This window comes from Astatotilapia calliptera, chromosome 12 (assembly GCF_900246225.1).
Source record: "Astatotilapia calliptera chromosome 12, fAstCal1.2, whole genome shotgun sequence".
Taxonomy (NCBI): domain Eukaryota; kingdom Metazoa; phylum Chordata; class Actinopteri; order Cichliformes; family Cichlidae; genus Astatotilapia; species Astatotilapia calliptera.
Genome location: NC_039313.1, coordinates 11,344,346 through 11,363,946, shown reverse-complemented (window position 1 = coordinate 11,363,946; position 19,601 = coordinate 11,344,346). Strand labels below are relative to the sequence as shown.

The 19,601-nt window shown below is 38.0% G+C and overlaps 1 protein-coding gene across 1 annotated transcript; it reads right to left on the bottom strand.

The window, feature by feature from the left end:
• Positions 1–4,916: 4,916 nt before the first annotated feature.
• LOC113034087 (creatine kinase U-type, mitochondrial-like) lies at positions 4,917–12,976 on the bottom strand. The gene is made up of 10 exons (XM_026188403.1): positions 12,856–12,976; positions 9,760–9,922; positions 9,257–9,455; positions 9,072–9,167; positions 8,746–8,967; positions 8,548–8,633; positions 6,894–7,017; positions 6,508–6,642; positions 6,263–6,388; positions 4,917–5,184 (listed from the first exon to the last, which is right to left on the bottom strand). Exons 2-10 carry the CDS (start codon positions 9,897–9,899, stop codon positions 5,068–5,070), a joined length of 1,245 nt encoding a protein of 414 aa, XP_026044188.1. The 5' UTR covers positions 9,900–9,922; positions 12,856–12,976; the 3' UTR covers positions 4,917–5,067.
• Between the last annotated feature and the right edge of the window lie 6,625 nt (positions 12,977–19,601).

The window sequence follows — 19,601 nt, the reverse complement described above, 5'->3', positions numbered from 1 at the left end:
CATGGTTAGTAAAAGTTAGGGTAAACAAGGAGGTCATACCTTTTCATTATATTTCATTGTATTGTGTGGATACAGCTCATGGAAGATATTTTTACGTGTGCTACATCAAACAGTAGCCATTAAAACAAAACTGCAGTTCATGGAGTGGACGATTAAAATAAGTCAGTCCCATTATCTCCCATGTTAAAATGTAAAACTTAACTGCTAAGTGAAACTACAACTTTAGCAAAGAAATAGATGGTTTGAACCACTCATACTACTCATTGGTTTTGGACATTCTGAAACTTCAGCAAACTTATTTTGTATGCTGCCATGTTGGTTTTTTGGAGCCAGAAGTTATTTTACATTGATGAAAAGGTGGCCTGCTAATTTATCAGTTAACACTATCGAGCTTAGTTAAGCTATACAGGTACAATATACAGAAAAATTATGGCTGAGTATAGGACAAATAAATTTTTAGCATTTTAATCACCAAAACTGAAGAACAAATTTTTGGCATGGTTTAACCCCATAGGAAGCCATGATATTAATCTATTCAAATGCTCCAAAAGGCATGAACAGCACACACATATACACACACACACACACACGGACATGCACATGCAGACACACTTACACCCAGTGAAGATGTCCACTTTAATTACTTTAAGTAGTGGTTGAGTCCTGCCAGACTTTGACTAGCTCCAGCTGCCCAGTAATGCGCCTATCTCAGGTATCCAGGTGGATGAGTTATTATAAAATTCCCCCTACAGGACTGTTATGAGCATATAGAGCCTAAAACTGTGTTTTTTTACCAGGTTTCAAATATGCTTTCTAATGGTGTGAATTTGACATTTTAAAATTGGAGGATTGATGGGGACTGATTGCTGTTTGGACTCAAGTTCCACCTAAAGGAAGGAATTGCAATTTTTGACAGGTTTGCATTGGCTTGTATGTTTGTCCATGAACTTGTCCGTTTGAGTACTGTTAAGGTATGTGCAATGTTAAAAGTAGGGGTGTTGCTGCTTTGATCTACAGGTGTGTGGACACAGGCAGCGGTAGCCTCATCTAATTGGAGTCACTAATTTGGACTCAAATTATCTGACAAATATAATGTCTTACAGTACAGAGCTTTTTAGAAGTCTGTAGTCCAGTTTTGGTGAGTTTAATTGTAGTACTTAATTAGTATCTTACTTCCCAATTAGTTATTGTGCATTACATCCACATGGTTTATAGACACAGCTTGCTTAGTGTTTTAGAGCTGATATCTTACTGTTCAGTCCTCTTGTCTAAATATGATTATTACTTGTCCCAGAAACCAGTGGATACTGGTTTTGTAGACAACCCTTGGTTTAGTTATCTTTGAACTGTTTTCTGATCTAAAGAAATTTATAAACTTAAATATTAGTATTTTTCTACTTGTGAATATTTTTCCAAATTTTAACCAAAATCAAAGAATGATTTTCTTGAATCATGAAGATTAGATTTTCCACATAACTATAAGAGGAAGAGTAACATTCAGCATCTTAGGTGCATGCAAGGCCAAATTCCAGTTTCTTTCCTTTTCACTCTGTATTGGCTCAAGACTGATTGAAAAAAGCACTCTGAACTTTTCTTCATCAATACAGTCATTATGTAATAAATCACTTTGAATAGAGTTTTGTAAGTAATACCCTGCTTGGTGTAAACTTTCTCTTTCAGAACTGCAGAACTGCTCATTTACTGGCTCCACTTTGAGAAATTAGATTATAATGCACAGCTATAAATATCTAAGTCTGTAAATACTGGAGATCACTAGCTTGCACATTTTGAAGGTAACATTATGTAATTTTATAAGTGCTACAGTGGATTATTATCACATTACATCAGGAGAAATGCAGCACAAAAATAATGCTGAGAGTCAATGCAATGAACAGCTCTTTAAATTAATAGTAGAACATATTTATATAAGAAAATGCCAAATACAAGAAGCCAAATGACTGTCATCATAGTTTGCATGTAAAAGCTGATTCACACACTCAATAGATCTGATCATAGTTATATAGTTTCTATGACTCCAATAACTCTGATAAGCTCAGGAATCTCAAGAGAGATGCCGTTTGATTTCTCCTACACTGCCCTCTGCTGCATGGTTTCTATTACTACACAGGTAATGAGGCAATGCTATGTACCAGATGGAGAATATGTTGTCTGAATAAACTAGCTGCAATTTTCTTGATGAATGCTTTGTTATTTGGTTTTTCAATCCATCACTTTAGATTTAGATACATTACATTTTTATACAATAAAAAGTCTGAAGAAGATAAAGTTGTTGTTGTTTTAATATAAATAAAAGAAAACAAACATCTGAAATATACAGTATCTGAATCAAACATTAGAGAAACTGCAGAGGTTGTCATCAGAATAATTGCAGATAAACAGAATCAAAATCAAAAATCCTCTCAGTAGATCATTTTTAGATTTCAATGGCTTCCTTTTAGCTACAAATACATTTGATTACCAGTGTGTTCTCCTTCATTTTTGAAAAATTTACAAAACTAAAGGAGATTTAAATTTATGAAGGCATGAAAATAAAAATGATGACCTTCAGATGAAGAGTGTAATAATAGCCAATGGCGCTAAAAGCAGAGGCACAAAGACGCCAGTTTGCTTTGCTCCATTACACAGGTCTTCACTACAACATCTGATACCCAAAGAATCAGCTATGTTGCACATATCTCTTCTCAAGCACTCTTTGGTGATCATATTTTCAGCAACTGTAACAGAGAAAGACAACAAACATGACCTGGCCAAGTATGCTGTTAGAAAATGCAAACATTAGGGCCCCTCATGGTGTTAACTGAAGCCTACCTAGGGTGGTGGAGCAGTAGTCATAACCCAGAGGACATATTCGAGTACAGCTGCCAGGATTTGCACCCAAGCAGGTGTAACACATTAATCCACATACTGAAGGCAAACAAAAACAGTTTACAAAGACCGAGAAAAAACTGAATAAATAAATAAATGGATGCTGGTCGTAAATGCTCTTACCTGGTGCCAGTATCATACAGAAGGAAGCAACAGACACAAACAGCCCCACTGTGGGTCTTTGATCAAATGTGCAAGCGCAGAGAACTGGAAACCTGTCAGACCTTTGGTGTCAAATGAAACTTCTCCACTGTTTTCCGCATTATATGACTTCAAAATGCATTATTTCATTACTTTGGCTTTGTACCAGCAACTTTTTATGTCTGGGTACTTGACTTGTCTTTCTTTAATGTTGGTCTTTATTGTAAATGTTGCTCTCCACAATTCCACTAATTCATCATCAACCCATTTTCCAGGAATTCCAGTGCTGATAAGAATTTAATTATCCTGAGTGAAACCATACATTTGTCTGGTGTTTGTGCAGTACATACCAAAACACTTAAGTGAAGTGATTGAAGCTGCCACACCCAAACACTTTAATTTCTAATGAATTAGAGTTGAAACAGAAAATTTAAAAAGTCTGCAATGACGTTAATAGCACTGTAGGTTAGACACAACACAAGTGCACCCATGATACCTGCCAGCTTTAGCATCCATCAAATAAATTCTAGCTTAATTCAAACTGTAACAACGGCACCAACAGTTCTCTTCTAGCACAACAGTCACACACACACACACACACACACACACACACACACACACACACACACACACACACACACACGGTCTGAGCTTGTTGGTCTATAATAGCATTAATAGATCTGCGTCATTAATCTGCTCCCAGAAAAGGAAGAGTCTCTCAGAGCATCACAATTTAAAGAGACAACTCACCCAAAAAATTCAATCAATCACTTTGGCAGTATGCCTTTAATTATAACATATAATCGCTCCTTCATCACGCCAAAAGATTCCACAAAAGTTGAAACTGTCAATATAAGGCATAAATCAGCTCACCTCTGTTTGGCCTGTCTGCTCTGTCCAGCCATCACTAATAAGTTTGGCCTTTTACTCCTGGATTAAAGGCCTTGTGTAGGAGGCATTTGAGAGGTTGAGGTTAGAATGTCGCGCTAACTTCAGCATGTCATTCCTTTTTATTCTCATTCATTCTGTTTGTTTTATTCCAGATATATTTTTATTTCTTGTTTATAGACAGAAACAAGTCTAGTCATCAGAGCGATGTGGACTCAGCGCTGTAAGAATAATAAAGTCTTCTTTGTGAGTTAAAGTTCAGGACAAGTAGGGTTCAGCACTTAACTATAGAGCTGTAAAGGTCATGACATTATTGCCCAATATAGCTCGTTCTTATTGAGTCAGCCAGCCACGACAGACAATGCTCCTCTTCCCCTTGTGTCTGGAAAAGAGAAGGAACTAGCAGAACGCTGGGCGGTCAAGTGTGAGCATTAACAATATTTTATAGTGCTATGAGTTATACTTTAATCATTGTAACTCTCTTGTTTCTCTCTCTCTCTTTTTTTTTTGTATTTGTGGCATTTTAGCTTTATAGTTAAGAAATTAGGAGCATGTCTTATTACATTATAGATACATATATATATGATATTAATAAGATGTGATTAACAAACACCAATAATCTTCAGATATAACAATAAAAGTATTGAATTAATGTATAAAAAGTGCTATTTTATTGCTGTTTTCAGAGCAGGTTTGCTTGTTTTAGTTACGTTTTTATTGTTTGTAAATGTTTGCTTTTAATATAGTTTTTATTAGCATCAGTTTTGGTGTTAGACTTTTTAATTTCTGTTATATGGGTGCATATTACAAAGGCAAGCTCTCAGAAAGTCAGTACAGGCAAAAGAAGTAAATTAAGGTGTCTGAAACTGAATGGAGTCAAACTATAAACAATGCTGAGTAAATAATTTTCCTTTGTTCACAAGTTACCTTTTTTGCAGTTACCGTCTAAAAGGCTGTTAATACCACCAAAGTTGTAAAAGCACCAACCAGTAACACAAAACTTAATTCATCATTGGAGTTTATTCGTTTTAGAAGTCGTGTACATGTAATGAATTTATTTTGCATGTAAGTTAGTACAGTGTTATACATGCAATAAACATTAGTTAAATGATCAGTGATCGGAGGATGCCCACCGCCCAGTCGAGGAGATTCTTACTTCCTGAACTGAGGAACCGGGGATGGGATCTTGATGTCCTGCCCCCTCTCCAGCCTCTTCTCACATTCAATAAGGTAGTTAACACCATCAATCACTAACTGCACCAGCTCAACCTGTGAATGCAACGTAGTCAGTGTCAACAATATTTTATTATGAGCATGTACAAAGTTATTATAAAGGTTTCCTTTAACTGTAACTCAGCGGTTCATCGCTACATGTATCTGATCCTGAAACTCTATTGGATATAACTGAATGTTACAAGTACTGATATCAAAGAGTAGCTCTTTTCACAAGTTGAAAGACATGAAATAAATGAAATTGTTTTTTGTTATTTGGTTGGATAAAAAAAACATAAAGCATTTATTTTTTAAATCAGTCCTTTTTAACTGATTCCATATAACATATGGCGAGAGTCTGGAGTTACAAACACAATCATAGTATTTATTTGTTGACCTTTAAACTAGTTCTAACTTATTAAGTGAAATACCAGAAAAACAACACCACCAATGTATGTACTTGTGAGGTTATAATTTGTGTACACTGCACAAAAGAAATAAGAAATAAAAGCATTGCAATATTAAGCTGAGCTGGATCAAACAAAGTCTGTGATGGCGTTAATATCAAACAAACAAAATAAAATGGATCTTAGCTTTTTCTTGAACTTTCTCTTGAAGTTCAGCTAAGATACTGTGTGTTTTGTTGATTGCCATTCTTTGCTATTAACCCCTCCAACACCAGTACACACCTGGTTAGCATTAACTGTATTGCAAAGGCTCATGTGACGCTCTGGCAAATTTAACTTAAACCTTTACACTTGTGCCTCCTGAGATTACCCTCTTCAGGCAGGGGCTTCCCCTGAGGCCATTCACAAACTTTGCCCCGTTTGGCCCAAATGGAAGTAACCACAGCACCCCACTATATCCCTGAACTTAAACACTAAGGTCCTTTCACAGCATTTGCCAAAGCCTGCAAAGACATTCTGCTCAGGAAAAAGCAGCCATTTAACCTTCACTGGCACACCCCTGCCTGGATTACAGATTAAAGAACAGCATGGGGTACAGTTATTCAAAGCTTACACCTGCTGTGCTACAAATGTCTGCTCTCCTCCATCTGACTCTGTTTCTCTCTGCCTGCTGTTCACTTTTGAGCTTTACTTTCTTTAGCTGTTGTCTTCATTCCCTGAGGATTTACCTCTGACTTGCCCAGACGGTCAAGGTTAGAGATGTCAAAGGTATCTCCGGTAGCGGCTGTGTCAACACCTCCCGTGCCTCTCTTCTGTAGTCTCAGATTATCCAGGATCTTTTTGAAGCGAGCATCCTAGATCATAAACACCAAACAAATTCAAGTTACTGTCAGATACACGAAGAATACGTGACATCATGTGCATGTGTTTGGAGTTAACGTGAGATGAACTGTCATTATGATTCATGAATTACCTTACTGAGGAGGGGCAGACGAATATGCACACCAGCCCGGAGTCCCGTGCCAAGATTTGAGGGGCAGGTGAGGATATAGCCCAGACGCTCATTCCACATGAACTCCCATCCTCTCTCCTGAATTAGATGCTCAACCTAGAAGTTAAAATAAATACTCAGATCTTAGATCAGATCTCTGAACTAAAATCTTAGTTTGAAGATCTGAATTAATCTAAGTCTTTGTTTCTTGATTTTTGGTCACTCTGCTAAAGATTAGTTTATAGACTCACAGTCTTGTAGGCAGAAATGACAAAAAGACTGTGATAAATTGAATTAATAGATAAACATTTCACTTGAAAAATTCACACTGGACCAACGATAATTCAAAGATAAAGAGATGTGTATACCTGCTTCAGCCCTCTGCAGAATCTTTCAAACACTCTTTTCATGTTTCCTCCCTTCTCCATGGATATGACCCTTGTGTGATCCTCTTCATTGATCCAGATCAAGAAGTTCTTCTCATTGTTGTGCCTGCGTGTCAAGAAAAAAGAATTAAACTCCAGTTCAAAACTATATTTATATTTTCTTGTGAAGACACCAGGGCATATAAGTGAATCAGTTTCAGTCACATTCAACATAAGAACAATTAAAAAAGCATATGTGAGGGAGAAAAATAACATTCTTAAAAAAGGACGAGGAGAGATGCAAGTAAAGATGCTTTGAGTTTTTTTTAAAAAATGTGATCTGAAAAGCATAATATGGTATTAAGTCTCGACTTTAAGTGACTGATTTTGATTTTATTGGAGCTACTAGTACAGGTCTAAGAATACTAACAAACATGTATTATAAACTTTATGTTTATGAATGAAAAAAAATCCTGGAAAAAGAGTAGCAGAAATAAGGTGGCAAGATGGAAAATATACACATTAAAAAAATCAGCCAATACTAGGACTTATGCTACCAGAAAGCTGACATTTCATTCACTGGAGCCAAACTACAGTTAATTGAATAGTTAAAATAGATGACACAGACTGACTCATTTTAATCATTTGTTCACAACAGACTTAATAAATAAATAAAAATTCAGTGTCTGTGCTGGGTTTTTTAAGTAAATTTCTTATTTCCTTAAAACTAAAGTGGTGCCTTTTACTATCTATATCATTTTTATTCTTTGATTTATCAAAAAGTTACACTGTCTCGCTTACAACTATTTTTCTCTTTTAGCTAATTCTTTCTCTTAGATATATCTTCTTTAGTTTTCTCTTATTTTCTTTGATGGATTACTTGCTTCTCATTGATTTTCTGCAATAAATGTTAAGTGTTTTATGTATGTTGTAACTAAAAAATAATTTACTAAAGGACATATAACAGGATAACATCACATATCATGTGTCCAGTGTTTGATCATAGTGTACTGATGGAGCCTCTCTCTCACTGGTTCACGCCCAAAATGCATAAATAGTTAAATAATCACTGACATTTTATATTGTATTATCTCTGGAAAATTACATAATATTACTTAAAATCCTTTGCTTTCCTCAGGATATTATCCCTTAAAAGTAAGCTATATGCTTTTGTCAGAATTTGGCGATTTTCTTAAAGTGACAGCTAATACCTAATGGTGCCTGATGTTAGACAGTATCACCAAATCAATCTGTTATAATTAACAAAGTGGTACGTCAGCAAATAACATGTTGAAATCAGTGATGAAAAGAATTTAGAATTGCAATGCATGTGTGGTTGGTTGAGATTTTAGCTCAGCTCCAGGGGGATGTGGGGCAGAGTGTTGTGGGAATAGTTTAGTTTGAGTAACTGGGACACCTGTTGTGCATTCTCTAATCAACTTGTCCTCTTGAAGAGCACACAGACACCGAGAAGCTGCAGGAAGCAAACTGAGTTATCATTAATGCAGAGTGCACCCTGGAAGCTGGAAGCGTCAAACAAGTGGATACTATTCTTCAGTAAATCTCTAACTCGAATATCTCCAAAATCTAGATTTCTAGGTCACTGAGCTACAAAACCACTATATTCCTTCTAGTCTGACTGTACTCCTAGTCTTACCAGATCCCACGAGCATCAGGCCAATCTCTGGCCATCCCAGCTGCCGTGAGCAGAGGTGACACAGGCTTATCAAACAGGAAGTGCTCCTGATTGGCCAGTATGGGGACACAGGAACCACGGGGACATTAGATAGCAAAAGAAATCAAGACAAAAAGAAAAATAAACCTTGCTTCTAAAAATGTGTAAATCTTCACTAACATCAATAAGCTGTTGCTGCTCTCTTTCAGTCATATCTCCCAAGCTGTAGTATCGACCAGAAAGGTCTCCCTTCAGGCCAGCCAGAGCGGTCACAACCACACGCTCCACTTCACGGCGCTCGGAGCGCGTGCATGCAGGGGGGAGGCTCAGTCCACGGATGCTGCGACCGGTACGAACACGAGATGACAACACGTAGCGCTCATCAAAAAATCCTGAGGTGATCTGAGGACGACAAAGCTTTAGGTTATGTTAGGCATGTAAGAGTTAATACACGGACTCATGGATGCTCAAGATGATGTGATGCAGAGAACAGAAGAAAGTATAACCTTGGAAGCGTCCAGGTCAGTCGGGTGCTTCATTGTACGAGGGTCATAGCCATTGTGTCTATCCTTAATAACAGGGTCAAAAAGCTCAGCAAACACCTGATTAAAATAAAAATGAATCAAACATATAATTTCCCATTTTATTCGGATGGAAGCCACATCAACATGGTGCAAATCTGAACGCATACCTCATAGGTCTCCTCATCCCCAGCCACCATTCCCACAGTCTTAATAAAGGGGTGTCCAGGGTTGTCCACTCCAGTCTGGATGCACTGGTCCAGGGTCCAGTTGTTGGGTGTTGTCTTATCACTCAGACGTGCATAGATCCCTGGGGTCAAGGCCGAGGCCATGCAGTTGTTGTGTTTCCTCAGGTCAGGGAAATCAGCACTGTAAAAAGTTAACAAAAATCAATGTTTATACAAATAAATTATTTTCATAGCCAGGCTTGTAACCATCTAAATATTGTTTGAAATAAATTACTTGTCGTGGTGCTTTGGTTGTATTGGGGGAAAACAGTCTTTTTGCTATCTGCTTTTCTGCTGTAATTCAAAGAAAGTTTTGCCAAGCGATCCTGCAATGTAGGCCTGGATTCATGCAATAACTTGATTGACCAGTTAGCTAGACAACTCTCAGTTTGATCTCCCTTCACTTTATGGCACCAATACACACATATACACTCATTTTCAAGTACCTGGGTGGATAGAGCCTTCTCCTCTCAGCAGCTTCCATGTTGTCACTGAGTAGGTATCCGGATGTCAGCGTGCCAGCTCCCATGGCCAACATCACTGCCGTGTTACGGCCAGAAATCACACGGGTGAAAGAGCTTGCCATGCTTGTGAGGTCTCAGTTGTTATCTGGTAAAAGTGCAGATGACAAAGGTTACTCTTCGAGAACTTCTCAATTGTAATTTATTGGCCCTGGATAGTAAAATTCCAATTTTCAGTCTGGCGGATTAAGAAACGTGATTGTGTTTGTGTAGGAATGTACTGCAGTTGAGTATTAAAATCCATAATGAATGTAATGTAATGGTTACAATCTCACTGGACTGTTTCAGGCCATGTCTTTCATGCACTACCGTACAGCATGCTGAGTTTCTCGTTTAACGAATAGTGATGTGTCAGTCGCGAACGAAACTGCTCTTAGAGCCGCCTCTTTGAAGTGAACGACGTGAGCCGGCTCCCGTGGATTTTTTTTCTTTATCTCACCCTCTCTCTCGCACTTTTTTTCCGCTTCACTCTGCACGCAAGCCTTATGCTTTGCGCTGGGAAGAGGGGGGAGGGGCGGTAGTTACACTCGCAGCAGCACAGGAACAGAGCGGGAGGGAGAGAGAGAGAAAGAGAGCCAGGGACAACAACGTCACATTAGAAAGGTATAGTGATCATAGTGATCATCCACAACTATTTTCAGTTGCGGATGATAAAAGATTCAGAAAGTTTATTCATGCATGCCCATATGTGCATCTTTTTGTTTCCATATATTTTCATATTTATATTTAATTGTGTTGTGGTTTGCAGTGTTTTGTGTTGTTTCACTTTAAATTTGTTTAAAAGGAAAACGCTGAAAATTTAAATAGTTAAAAGTTGAAATGTAAACAGGTGGTTTTTGTATTATATGAATTATTTATTACATTTTATGTGGAGTGAATAAATAAAAGTATATTTACGGTGGCCCCTAGAGACAAAGCACGTACAAACTCCAAAGCACGTACAAACTCTGAAGCACGTAAAAAACACAACAGAAGTGCTCCAGGATGCTAGGGGGCAGTGTCGAGCTTTTGTTACCTAGTGGCTACACAAGCCAGGAAGTACCAACGACTGGATTTGATGTGCGGTAGTAACAGGTAAATGAACAATTTTTTTTATTTGAATATATATGAGTGACTGTGTATAAATACACAAACAATACACATATGCTTTCAATTGTGTACTTTAAGTGATCTAGGTAGCTCTGTTTTGGAAGTTCAGTTAACGCTAGAAATGTGTTTTGGAGTTTGTACGTGCTTTGTCTCTAGGGGCCACCGTATATATTTATATATAAACATATATAAATAAAACCACAGGGTTTTCTTTTACATTAGTAATTCCTTTTGTGCATAATTTCAAATTGTTGTTCATAATAAATTAATTAAAGCAACAAAACAACCTGAAGAGCCGGTTGGGAGCCGAAAGAGACAGATCTTTTTAGCGAGTCGAGCTGAAAGAGACGGTTCTCTAAAAAGAGCCGGAAATCCCATCACTATTAACGAAAGCTGAACTTTACAGGCATCCTTCCTGAAGGTCACAGGTGGCATTCAGGGAAAGCGGATAATTGGGAATCAGATGGTTAAACCAGACAGCACCGAGAGGAGAGCAGAAAAAGTAGTTACCTCCACAGCTGAGCAGAATATTTGCTTTAATAATTTGTACAAGTCTGTGCTGCAGACTGAAGCTCGTCATATTTTTCTGCATGCTGTCACAAAGTTCAGCAATCCCTTAAAGTTTACATATTAAATTAAGACGTCTTAACACATATTCGCTCTTCGTGAGTACATACTCAGACAAAACCACTAATAGCCTTAAGCTATGAACTGCTTAAGTAACAGATACGCCTGCAGTCTGTGTGATGGGATTACTGGTGAAGCATACAGCAGCCTTCTGATTGGTCACCCAAAGAGAGTCACTGGCTCAGGTGATCAGGTGATTTGTGATTGGGTGCCTTGACCATATTAATAATTGCCTAATGATGTTTTTCGTAGTTGCTTGCAAGACTCCTCAGTCTGTTAATCAGAGCTTGCAAAGAAGCACAGTTTATTTTATTTTTATGTATTTTTAAGATACTTTAAATTAAAAATATGATGGGTTAAAAATTATTTATAGCATTATATATACAACACATATTAACACGATATTAGAGAACTAGATGTGATATTACTGTATTGTTGCAGATTACCTATATTACAAAAGTGAATTTCTTTTCTTGTCTGAAATTAGGAGTCACAAATCATATCATTTTCTCTCTCTCACGCACACAGACTGATAGTAAGTTAGTGAAGTTAAGCTAAACTGCCAGCTTAGAGTTCAGCTCATCCGTGGAAAACACATGATTCTTTCTCAAACAGGCCAAGCTTGCACAGGACAAACAGAAGAAAACATATAGAAAGAAACCAGACATTCTTCAAGAAACCCAAGAAAGACCAAGAAGTGGAGTAAAGGTCTTTAAGGCCACGTTAAAGTCAAGGAGAAAAGTTGGATTAAAGGGATTTCTCTCAGGGAGTGCATAGTAAGTAGAGTGGGAGGCACCTGCACCTTTTGACCCTTGATAAAGACATACTGCTAAGTCTACAAATGGTTATCTGACTTATTTGCAGATTTTTTTTAAAATAAAGAAATATAAAGTAAATGTAGGTGCAGGAGACATTGCTGGCTGTTTGACAAAGAATAACATTTAAGCAGAATAGTAGCAGATGGCTGGGAATAGAGGGCAGCTTAAGTGGTCTTAATGCAAGTGGCTGTGTGTAGACTATACTGTGTGGTGTAAATAATAATTTAAGGTAAAAGGATTGGAATTTTTTTTTTATATCAAACAAAGATAATCAAAGTATTTCTATTATAGAATAATAAAAATACATCAAAAATGTATCAAACTGAACTGAAAAAAAATCATGTGATCCATAAAATAGTCTGTTAATGAATGTGAGAGCTACTGCACTTTTCCAAGTGAGGTGCATGAGCAAACAGGAAACATAAATGAGGAAAGGAGCTGAAAAAAATTCAGAATGTGAATTCTGGAGGCAGAATCAATTACTTACCTTTTGATAGCTGAAGAGTGGAGGTAGCAGAAGATCCTGCAGCTCAGTCCAACGAAGCTCAACCTGCAGAGTGAGAGCAGACAGAAGAACAGGGATGGGATCAGAGGAAGACGGGGCCACTGGCTCAGGATTAGCCTCTCACTAGGCAACAGACTGAAAATCCTCTTTCTGCTGTCAGTCATCATGTCTGTCTGCCTGCCTCTTTACACCAGCCATGGGTGCTTTCACGTATACATAAAAACTCACCTAGTCTTCCATACAAAGCTGAAATTTGCACCATCCCTCACGCACATGAATAACAAAAGCAGGCTAATCAATCAGCTGTAGTCTGCTTCTGCTGAAATATAGCTGTCAGGTTGCTCTATACATTTAATATACAATCAAAATAATTTGCTTTGGAGTTTTTGTTAATCATATTTACTATTGTTGTTATAAATGTGTTCATTCTGGCACTGAAAGGCATGTTTGCCACGTGTAAGACAAAGTACAAAAGGAATATTTAGCCTATAGGACTGATTGAAAACTGGGGCACGGACATTTCACCTGTGTGGTTGGATATCTGCACGTCCTCAAAATGCTCTAGCATTTCCTGGTGATGCTCACTGGCGTTTTGCATTACTTAGTTTAAAGTCCAGCTTTGTTGTTGTTATTTTACGTGTGGCAAAAGCAAACATTTGCCATTGTACAATAAAAGTACTTGGATGGCTTAGTCAAATATACGGTCAAAGACCCATTTCTGTTAAACCTTTTAGACTACATATTCATCATTACATAGCGATTGTCTCTCCAAATTCAGTTCCCTTCTCTTTCGGCGTTACAAATTGTCACAGTGTTGTCATAAACTTCAACTGTCATCCATCTGTCCCTCAAAAACAGGAGTTGTGTTGGCTGATCTGCTGTAAAATGCCCGCTGAGAGACAACTGCTTACAACCTAAAGCTGCTGCCCTCCCTCAGTCTGTTTATCCACACTAAAAACTGACAGTAGATCCCACACTAACAACTTGCCACATCCCCTCAACAACAGTATGAATGATGACTTTATCACTAGCTCAACTTGTCTGAGATACACAACATGCCATTTTTCTTGTTCACTCTGTTTTTTTCAGGCCTGAATCGCTCTGTTTCTACTCCTTTTCAGCACTGCTAGATTTTTTTCCTCTAACAATTGAAAAATATTTCCTTTTGATATTTAAATTTCACTTTGATATGTTAACTTGCTGGGTAAACCAAAAACAATCACTGATTGATTAAAGCATTTCCTCTCTATGTCTGTTATTTCTTCAAATGTAGATATTAGGTGCTCACTGCCCTTTTACTACTCTACCTGAGCACTTGCATACCTCATTCACCCATTGACTTTTTTTCTGTGTTTAACCCTTTCACACACAGTGGTCACTACAGTGGACAGCTATTCAAAGACTGTTTTCTTGTATTTGTGTCAGTGTTGATGGTATACTTGCACATAAACCACAACATTGGACACTGATGTGTCACTCCCTACACTGCCACCCACTGGTTGTTTAATGTTACTATAGATGTATGAGACCATGGTCCTCCATAATAAACAAATATAATGACTGCTTTCTTCCATTTGCGCAACATCTCTAAAATTAGAAATATCCTGTCTCTTAGTTCATGCATTTATTACTTCCAGGCTGGACTACTGTAATTCATTATTATCGGGATGTCCTAAAAACTCACTGAAAAGTCTTCAGCTAATCCAAAATGCTGCAGCAAGAGTCCTGACAGGGACTAGAAAGAGAGAGCATATTTCTCCTGTTTTGGCTTCCCTTCATTGGCTTCCTGTTAAATCCAGAATTGAATTCAAAATCCTGCTCCTCACATACAAGGTCTTAAATAATCAGGCCCCATCTTATCTTAATGACCTGATAGTATCATATCACCCTATTAGAGCACTTTGCTCTCGCCCTGCAGGCCTACTTGTTGTTCCTAGAGTATTTAAAAGTAGAATGGGAGGGAGAGCCTTCAGTTTTCAGGCCCCTCTTCTGTGGAACCAGCTTCCAGTTTGGATTCGGGAGGCAGACACTATCTCTACTTTTAAGATTAGGCTTAAAACTTTCCTTTTTGCTAAAGCATATAGTTAGGGCTGGACCAGGTGACCCTGAATCCTCCCTTAGTTATGCTGCAATAGACGTAGAGTTTTTCCTTTCCAGTCACCTTTCTCACTCACTATGTGTTAATAGACCTCTCTGCATTGAATCATATCTGTTATTAATCTCTGCCTCTCTTCCACAGCATGTCTTTATCCTGTTTTCCTTCTCTCACCCCAACCGGTCGCAGCAGATGGCTGCCCCTTCCTGAGCCTGGTTCTGCTGGAGGTTTCTTCCTGTTAAAAAGGAGTTTTTCCTTCCCACTCTCGCCAAAGTGCCTGCTCATAGGGGGTCATATGATTGTTGGGTTTTTCTCTGTATCTATTATTGTGCGATCTACTGTACAATATAAAGCGCCTTGAGGCGACTTTTGTTGTGATTTGGCGCTATACAAATAAAATTGAATTGAATTGAATTGTCCTCCTGCTCACTAGCGATGGGATTTCCGGCTCTTTTTAGAGAACCGGCTCTTTCGACTCGACTCACTAAAAAGAGTCGAGTCTTTTGGCTCCCAACCGGCTCTTCAGGTTGTTTTGTTGCTTTAATTAATTTATTATGAACAACAATTTGAAATTATGCACAAAAGGAATTACTAATGTAAAAAAAACAAACCTGTGGTTTTATTTAAATATGTTTATATATAAATATCTCCAAAGCACGTACAAACTCCAAAACACATTCCTAGAGTTAACCGAACTTCCAAAACAGCTACCTCACTTAAATTACACAATTGAAAGTATATGTGTATTGTTTGTGTATTTATACACAGTCACTCATATATATTCAAATAAAAAAAAATAAAAAAAAGTACATTTACCTGTTATTACCACACACCAAATCCAGTCGTTGGTACTTCCTGGCTTGTGTAGCCACTAGGTAACAAAAGCTCAACACTGCCCCTATAGCATCCTGGAGCACTGCTGTTGTGTTTTTTTTACATGTTTTGGAGTTTGTACGTGTTTCGGGGTTTGTACGTGTTTCGGGGTTTGTATGTGTACGTGCTTTGTCTCTAGGGCCCACCGTAAATATACTTTTATTTATTCACTCCACATAAAATAAAATAAATAAATCATATAATACAAAAAAAAAAACTATTTACATTTTAAACTTTTAACTATTTAAATTTTCAGCGTTTTCCTTTTAAACAAATTTAAAGTGAAACAACACAAAACACTGCAAACCACAACACAATTAAATCTAAATTAAAATATGAAAACAAAAAGAAGATGCACATTCTTTGTCATATAGGTCTACGTGAATAAACTTTCTGAATCCTTTATCATCTGCAACTGAAAATAGTTGTGGATGATCACTATACCTTTCTAATGTGACGTTGTTGTCCCTGGCTCTCTTTCTCCCTCTCTCCCTCCCGCTCTGTTCCTGAGCTACTGGAACAGAGCACAGGCTGCTTTGGCTGCTGCCCCCTGGCCCCGCGACCCGGCCCCGGATAAGCGGAAGAAAATGGATGGGTGGATGTATGGATAGATGTATGACGTGTTTCATTGTAATTATTGTTTTTTTTAACCCTGTCATGCATGAATTATGACAACCGCAATCAGGATTCTTTTCTTAAGTATTTTTATTAATATTTTCATGCCTGAAGGTGAATAAAAATACTTAAGAAAAGTATCCTGGTTGTTGTCATAATTCATGTATGAAAGGGTTAACAGCTTCCTATCTAACATTCACACACAAGTATGGATGAGCAACTTGGGGATTGTGTGTTCTCCAAGGATATTTGGCATGCAGAATGGAGCGGTCAGGAATCAGACCAAAACCTTCCAATTAGTAGATGTCCTGCTCTATCTCCTGAGCTGCAGCCACCGCTTTAATGCTCTCTAGTTTGATACTTGTTAATTTCAGAATATCTAAGACAATTATTAACCACTACATAATACGTGTCCATGAAGCATACAATCACTACATAGAATTAAATATGTCACCCACAATTAAACTGAATATAATGGACTGGTATTTATATAGCACTTATTCTATTCTTGCAGACCACTCAAAGCACTTTGGACTAACATACATATTTAACGATTCATTCATTTATTGCATTGTTCTGTTCACTATTCTTCTTCACCTCCACAGCCAGTGTAGAATTGCAGATCACCATAAGATCCGTATTTTAGGCTAAATCGACAAAAATAGATATTAAAAAGAGTTAGTCATTTACCAGTTTATAAGATTTATAAGTGTACTAAAAGGGGCAGATAATACATCTTTTACCTTTGATGGTCTTGTTGAGCCCATGCTTGAGTGTCCAGAGCAGGGGTGCCCAATCCCGGTCCTCGAGAGCTACCGTCCTGCAGCTTTTAGATGCATCCTTGTTCCCACACACCCGAATCAAATGAATGGCTTGTTATCAGGCCTTTGCCAAACATGATGGCATGCTGAAGAGGTAATCAAACCATTTGATTCAGCTGTGTTGGATTAGGGATGCATCTAAAAGCTGCAGGATAGTAGCTCTCGAGGACTGGGATTGGGCAGCCCTGGTCCAGAGCTTTGGCTGATGGATGTGTGTACTGGTGGATGAAGACGCAAAATCAGTTGTGACCACATGGTGGCAGGACAACCACAGTCATGGGTCATCATTCAGAGTCAGAACCTGTCATTTATGAGGCAGATATAGTGATTACAGTTGTTTCACTGACATATAGAACTTGTAGCGCTTTGTTTTTAGGTGGCACTAAGAAGTATACTTTTTTCCTAAAATATAATGTTGTGTTACAGTGGATGAGAGCGTTTCATTTGTGCACCACTCTGAACATCAGTGCAAAGCAGTCAGTAGTACTTTGTAATTTTGTGAAAAAGTGAAAGAAAAAAAGCAGTTGGGAAAAAAACCGTTATGCTCTTAAAATACCATCCTCCATGCAGTGCACTGAGTATGTTTGCCTCGGAGCTGCCTGGTTACTCTTTCACAAAGGACTACGCACATGTAAGCAGGTTTTATAGGCCAACGTAGAATACTGTATGCATGAACTGTACTTGTTGTTTTCAGCACTAGTCCCAAGATAGAGCACTCTTCATCAGAAGCAGCAATGCAGCCTGAAGCATATCCGAATAGAAATTCATAGCATGCTTTGCACATTCTTGTATCCCTAACAATCAAAATAAAAAGTGGCTTGGAGCAAATTAATTATACAGAGGGGCATCTTCATAAAATTCAAGGTCATACTCTCTGCAAATATCCCAAGATCTGCATGAAATATCTCCAGACAACAAGGATAGAGATTTAGACTTTCAAATATCGTGTTGATTGTTATTGCAATGCTTCAAATGTGAATCTGCAACATTTTAAATTACTTAATTATTCATTATTTGAAGAGCACTATCACATTCGATATGCACAACCCCAATTTCAAAAGAGTTGGGATGCTGTGTAAAATGTAAATAAAAACATAATGCAATGATTTGCAAATCTCATAAACTCATATTTGATTCATAATGGAAAAAAACATGTCAGATATTTAAATTGAGAAAATATACAATTTTAAGAAGAAAATTAGATCATTTTGAATTTGATGGCCACAACACAGCTGGGGGAAAAAAAGTCAGTCATGTTTACTTTTATGTAGCATCCCCTATTCTCATAAACATCTGGGAACTGAGTTGCTGGGGGTGAGGAATGTTGTTCCCTTCTTGTTGGATTCCAGCTGCTCAACAGTCCTGGGTATGCTTTGCCATATTTTTGATTCATTATGTACCAAGTGTTTTTATTTGGTGAAGGGTCTGACTGCAGTTGGGCCAGTTTAGCACTTAGACTCTTCCACTACGAAGCCATGCTGTTATGATAGGTGCAGTATGTGGTTTAGCATTGTTTTTGCTGAAATATGAGTCTGAAGGACACAGTAAATTATTTTCAAAACATAATTTAAAATTTCAATCCATCTGACCACAAACCAGTTTTCCATATTGCCTCAGTTAATTTCCAATGACCTTTGGCCCAGAAATGATGGTACCATTTCTGGATCTTGTTCACACACAGCCTCCTCTTTGCATGATGAAGCTTTAACCTTTATTTGTGGATGGCACAAGGGAACTGTGTTCACAGACATTAACTTCTGGAAGTGCAGTGCAGTGATTGCCATGACAGACTCATGCCTGTTTGTAATGCTGTGTATCACAGGGATCCAATATTGATTTTAGCCTTGTTTCTTGTGCACAGAGATTTTTGAAGATTCCCAGAATAGTTCTTTCATTGAAGAACATTATTCTATAGCCAGACTCAACATTATAGAATAATATTCAAAGGGTGACTGGACTCTGGTGTAGGTATAGAATGAGGACCTCTGTCAGTCAGGAGGTGCTCATAGTAAAGCCACTACAAGTTGCTCCTTTCACTACTCACTGCACAGTGAAAGGAGCAACTTGAGGTGGTTCAGCTACCAGGAAGAGGCCCCAGGACAGAAGAAAGGGAGCTGGAGAGATTATGTCTGTCAGCTAAATTGGGAATGCTTCAGTGTCCACCTGGATCAGCTGGAGGAGGTGGCTAGTGTAAGGGAGGACTGGTGATCTGAACCTGGATCAACAGCAGAAAAATTCTGTACATAATATATTACATGTACAGTTTTTTAGATGCAGTATTTTGTAGGTTGGAGAACTTCTGCCCATCTTGACTTCTGAGAAGC

Excerpts from the sequence above, each read along its gene's own strand:
- LOC113034087 (XM_026188403.1), bottom strand. The coding sequence starts at position 9,899 with ATGGCAAGCTCTTTCACCCGTGTGATTTCTGGCCGTAACACGGCAGTG. Across the intron at positions 8,634-8,745 it reads AGCAGCAACAGCTTATTGAT|GAGCACTTCCTGTTTGATAA; the intron begins GTTAGTGAAGAT and ends CTGGCCAATCAG. Across the intron at positions 5,185-6,262 it reads ACCGTCTGGGCAAGTCAGAG|GTTGAGCTGGTGCAGTTAGT; the intron begins GTAAATCCTCAG and ends TTGCATTCACAG.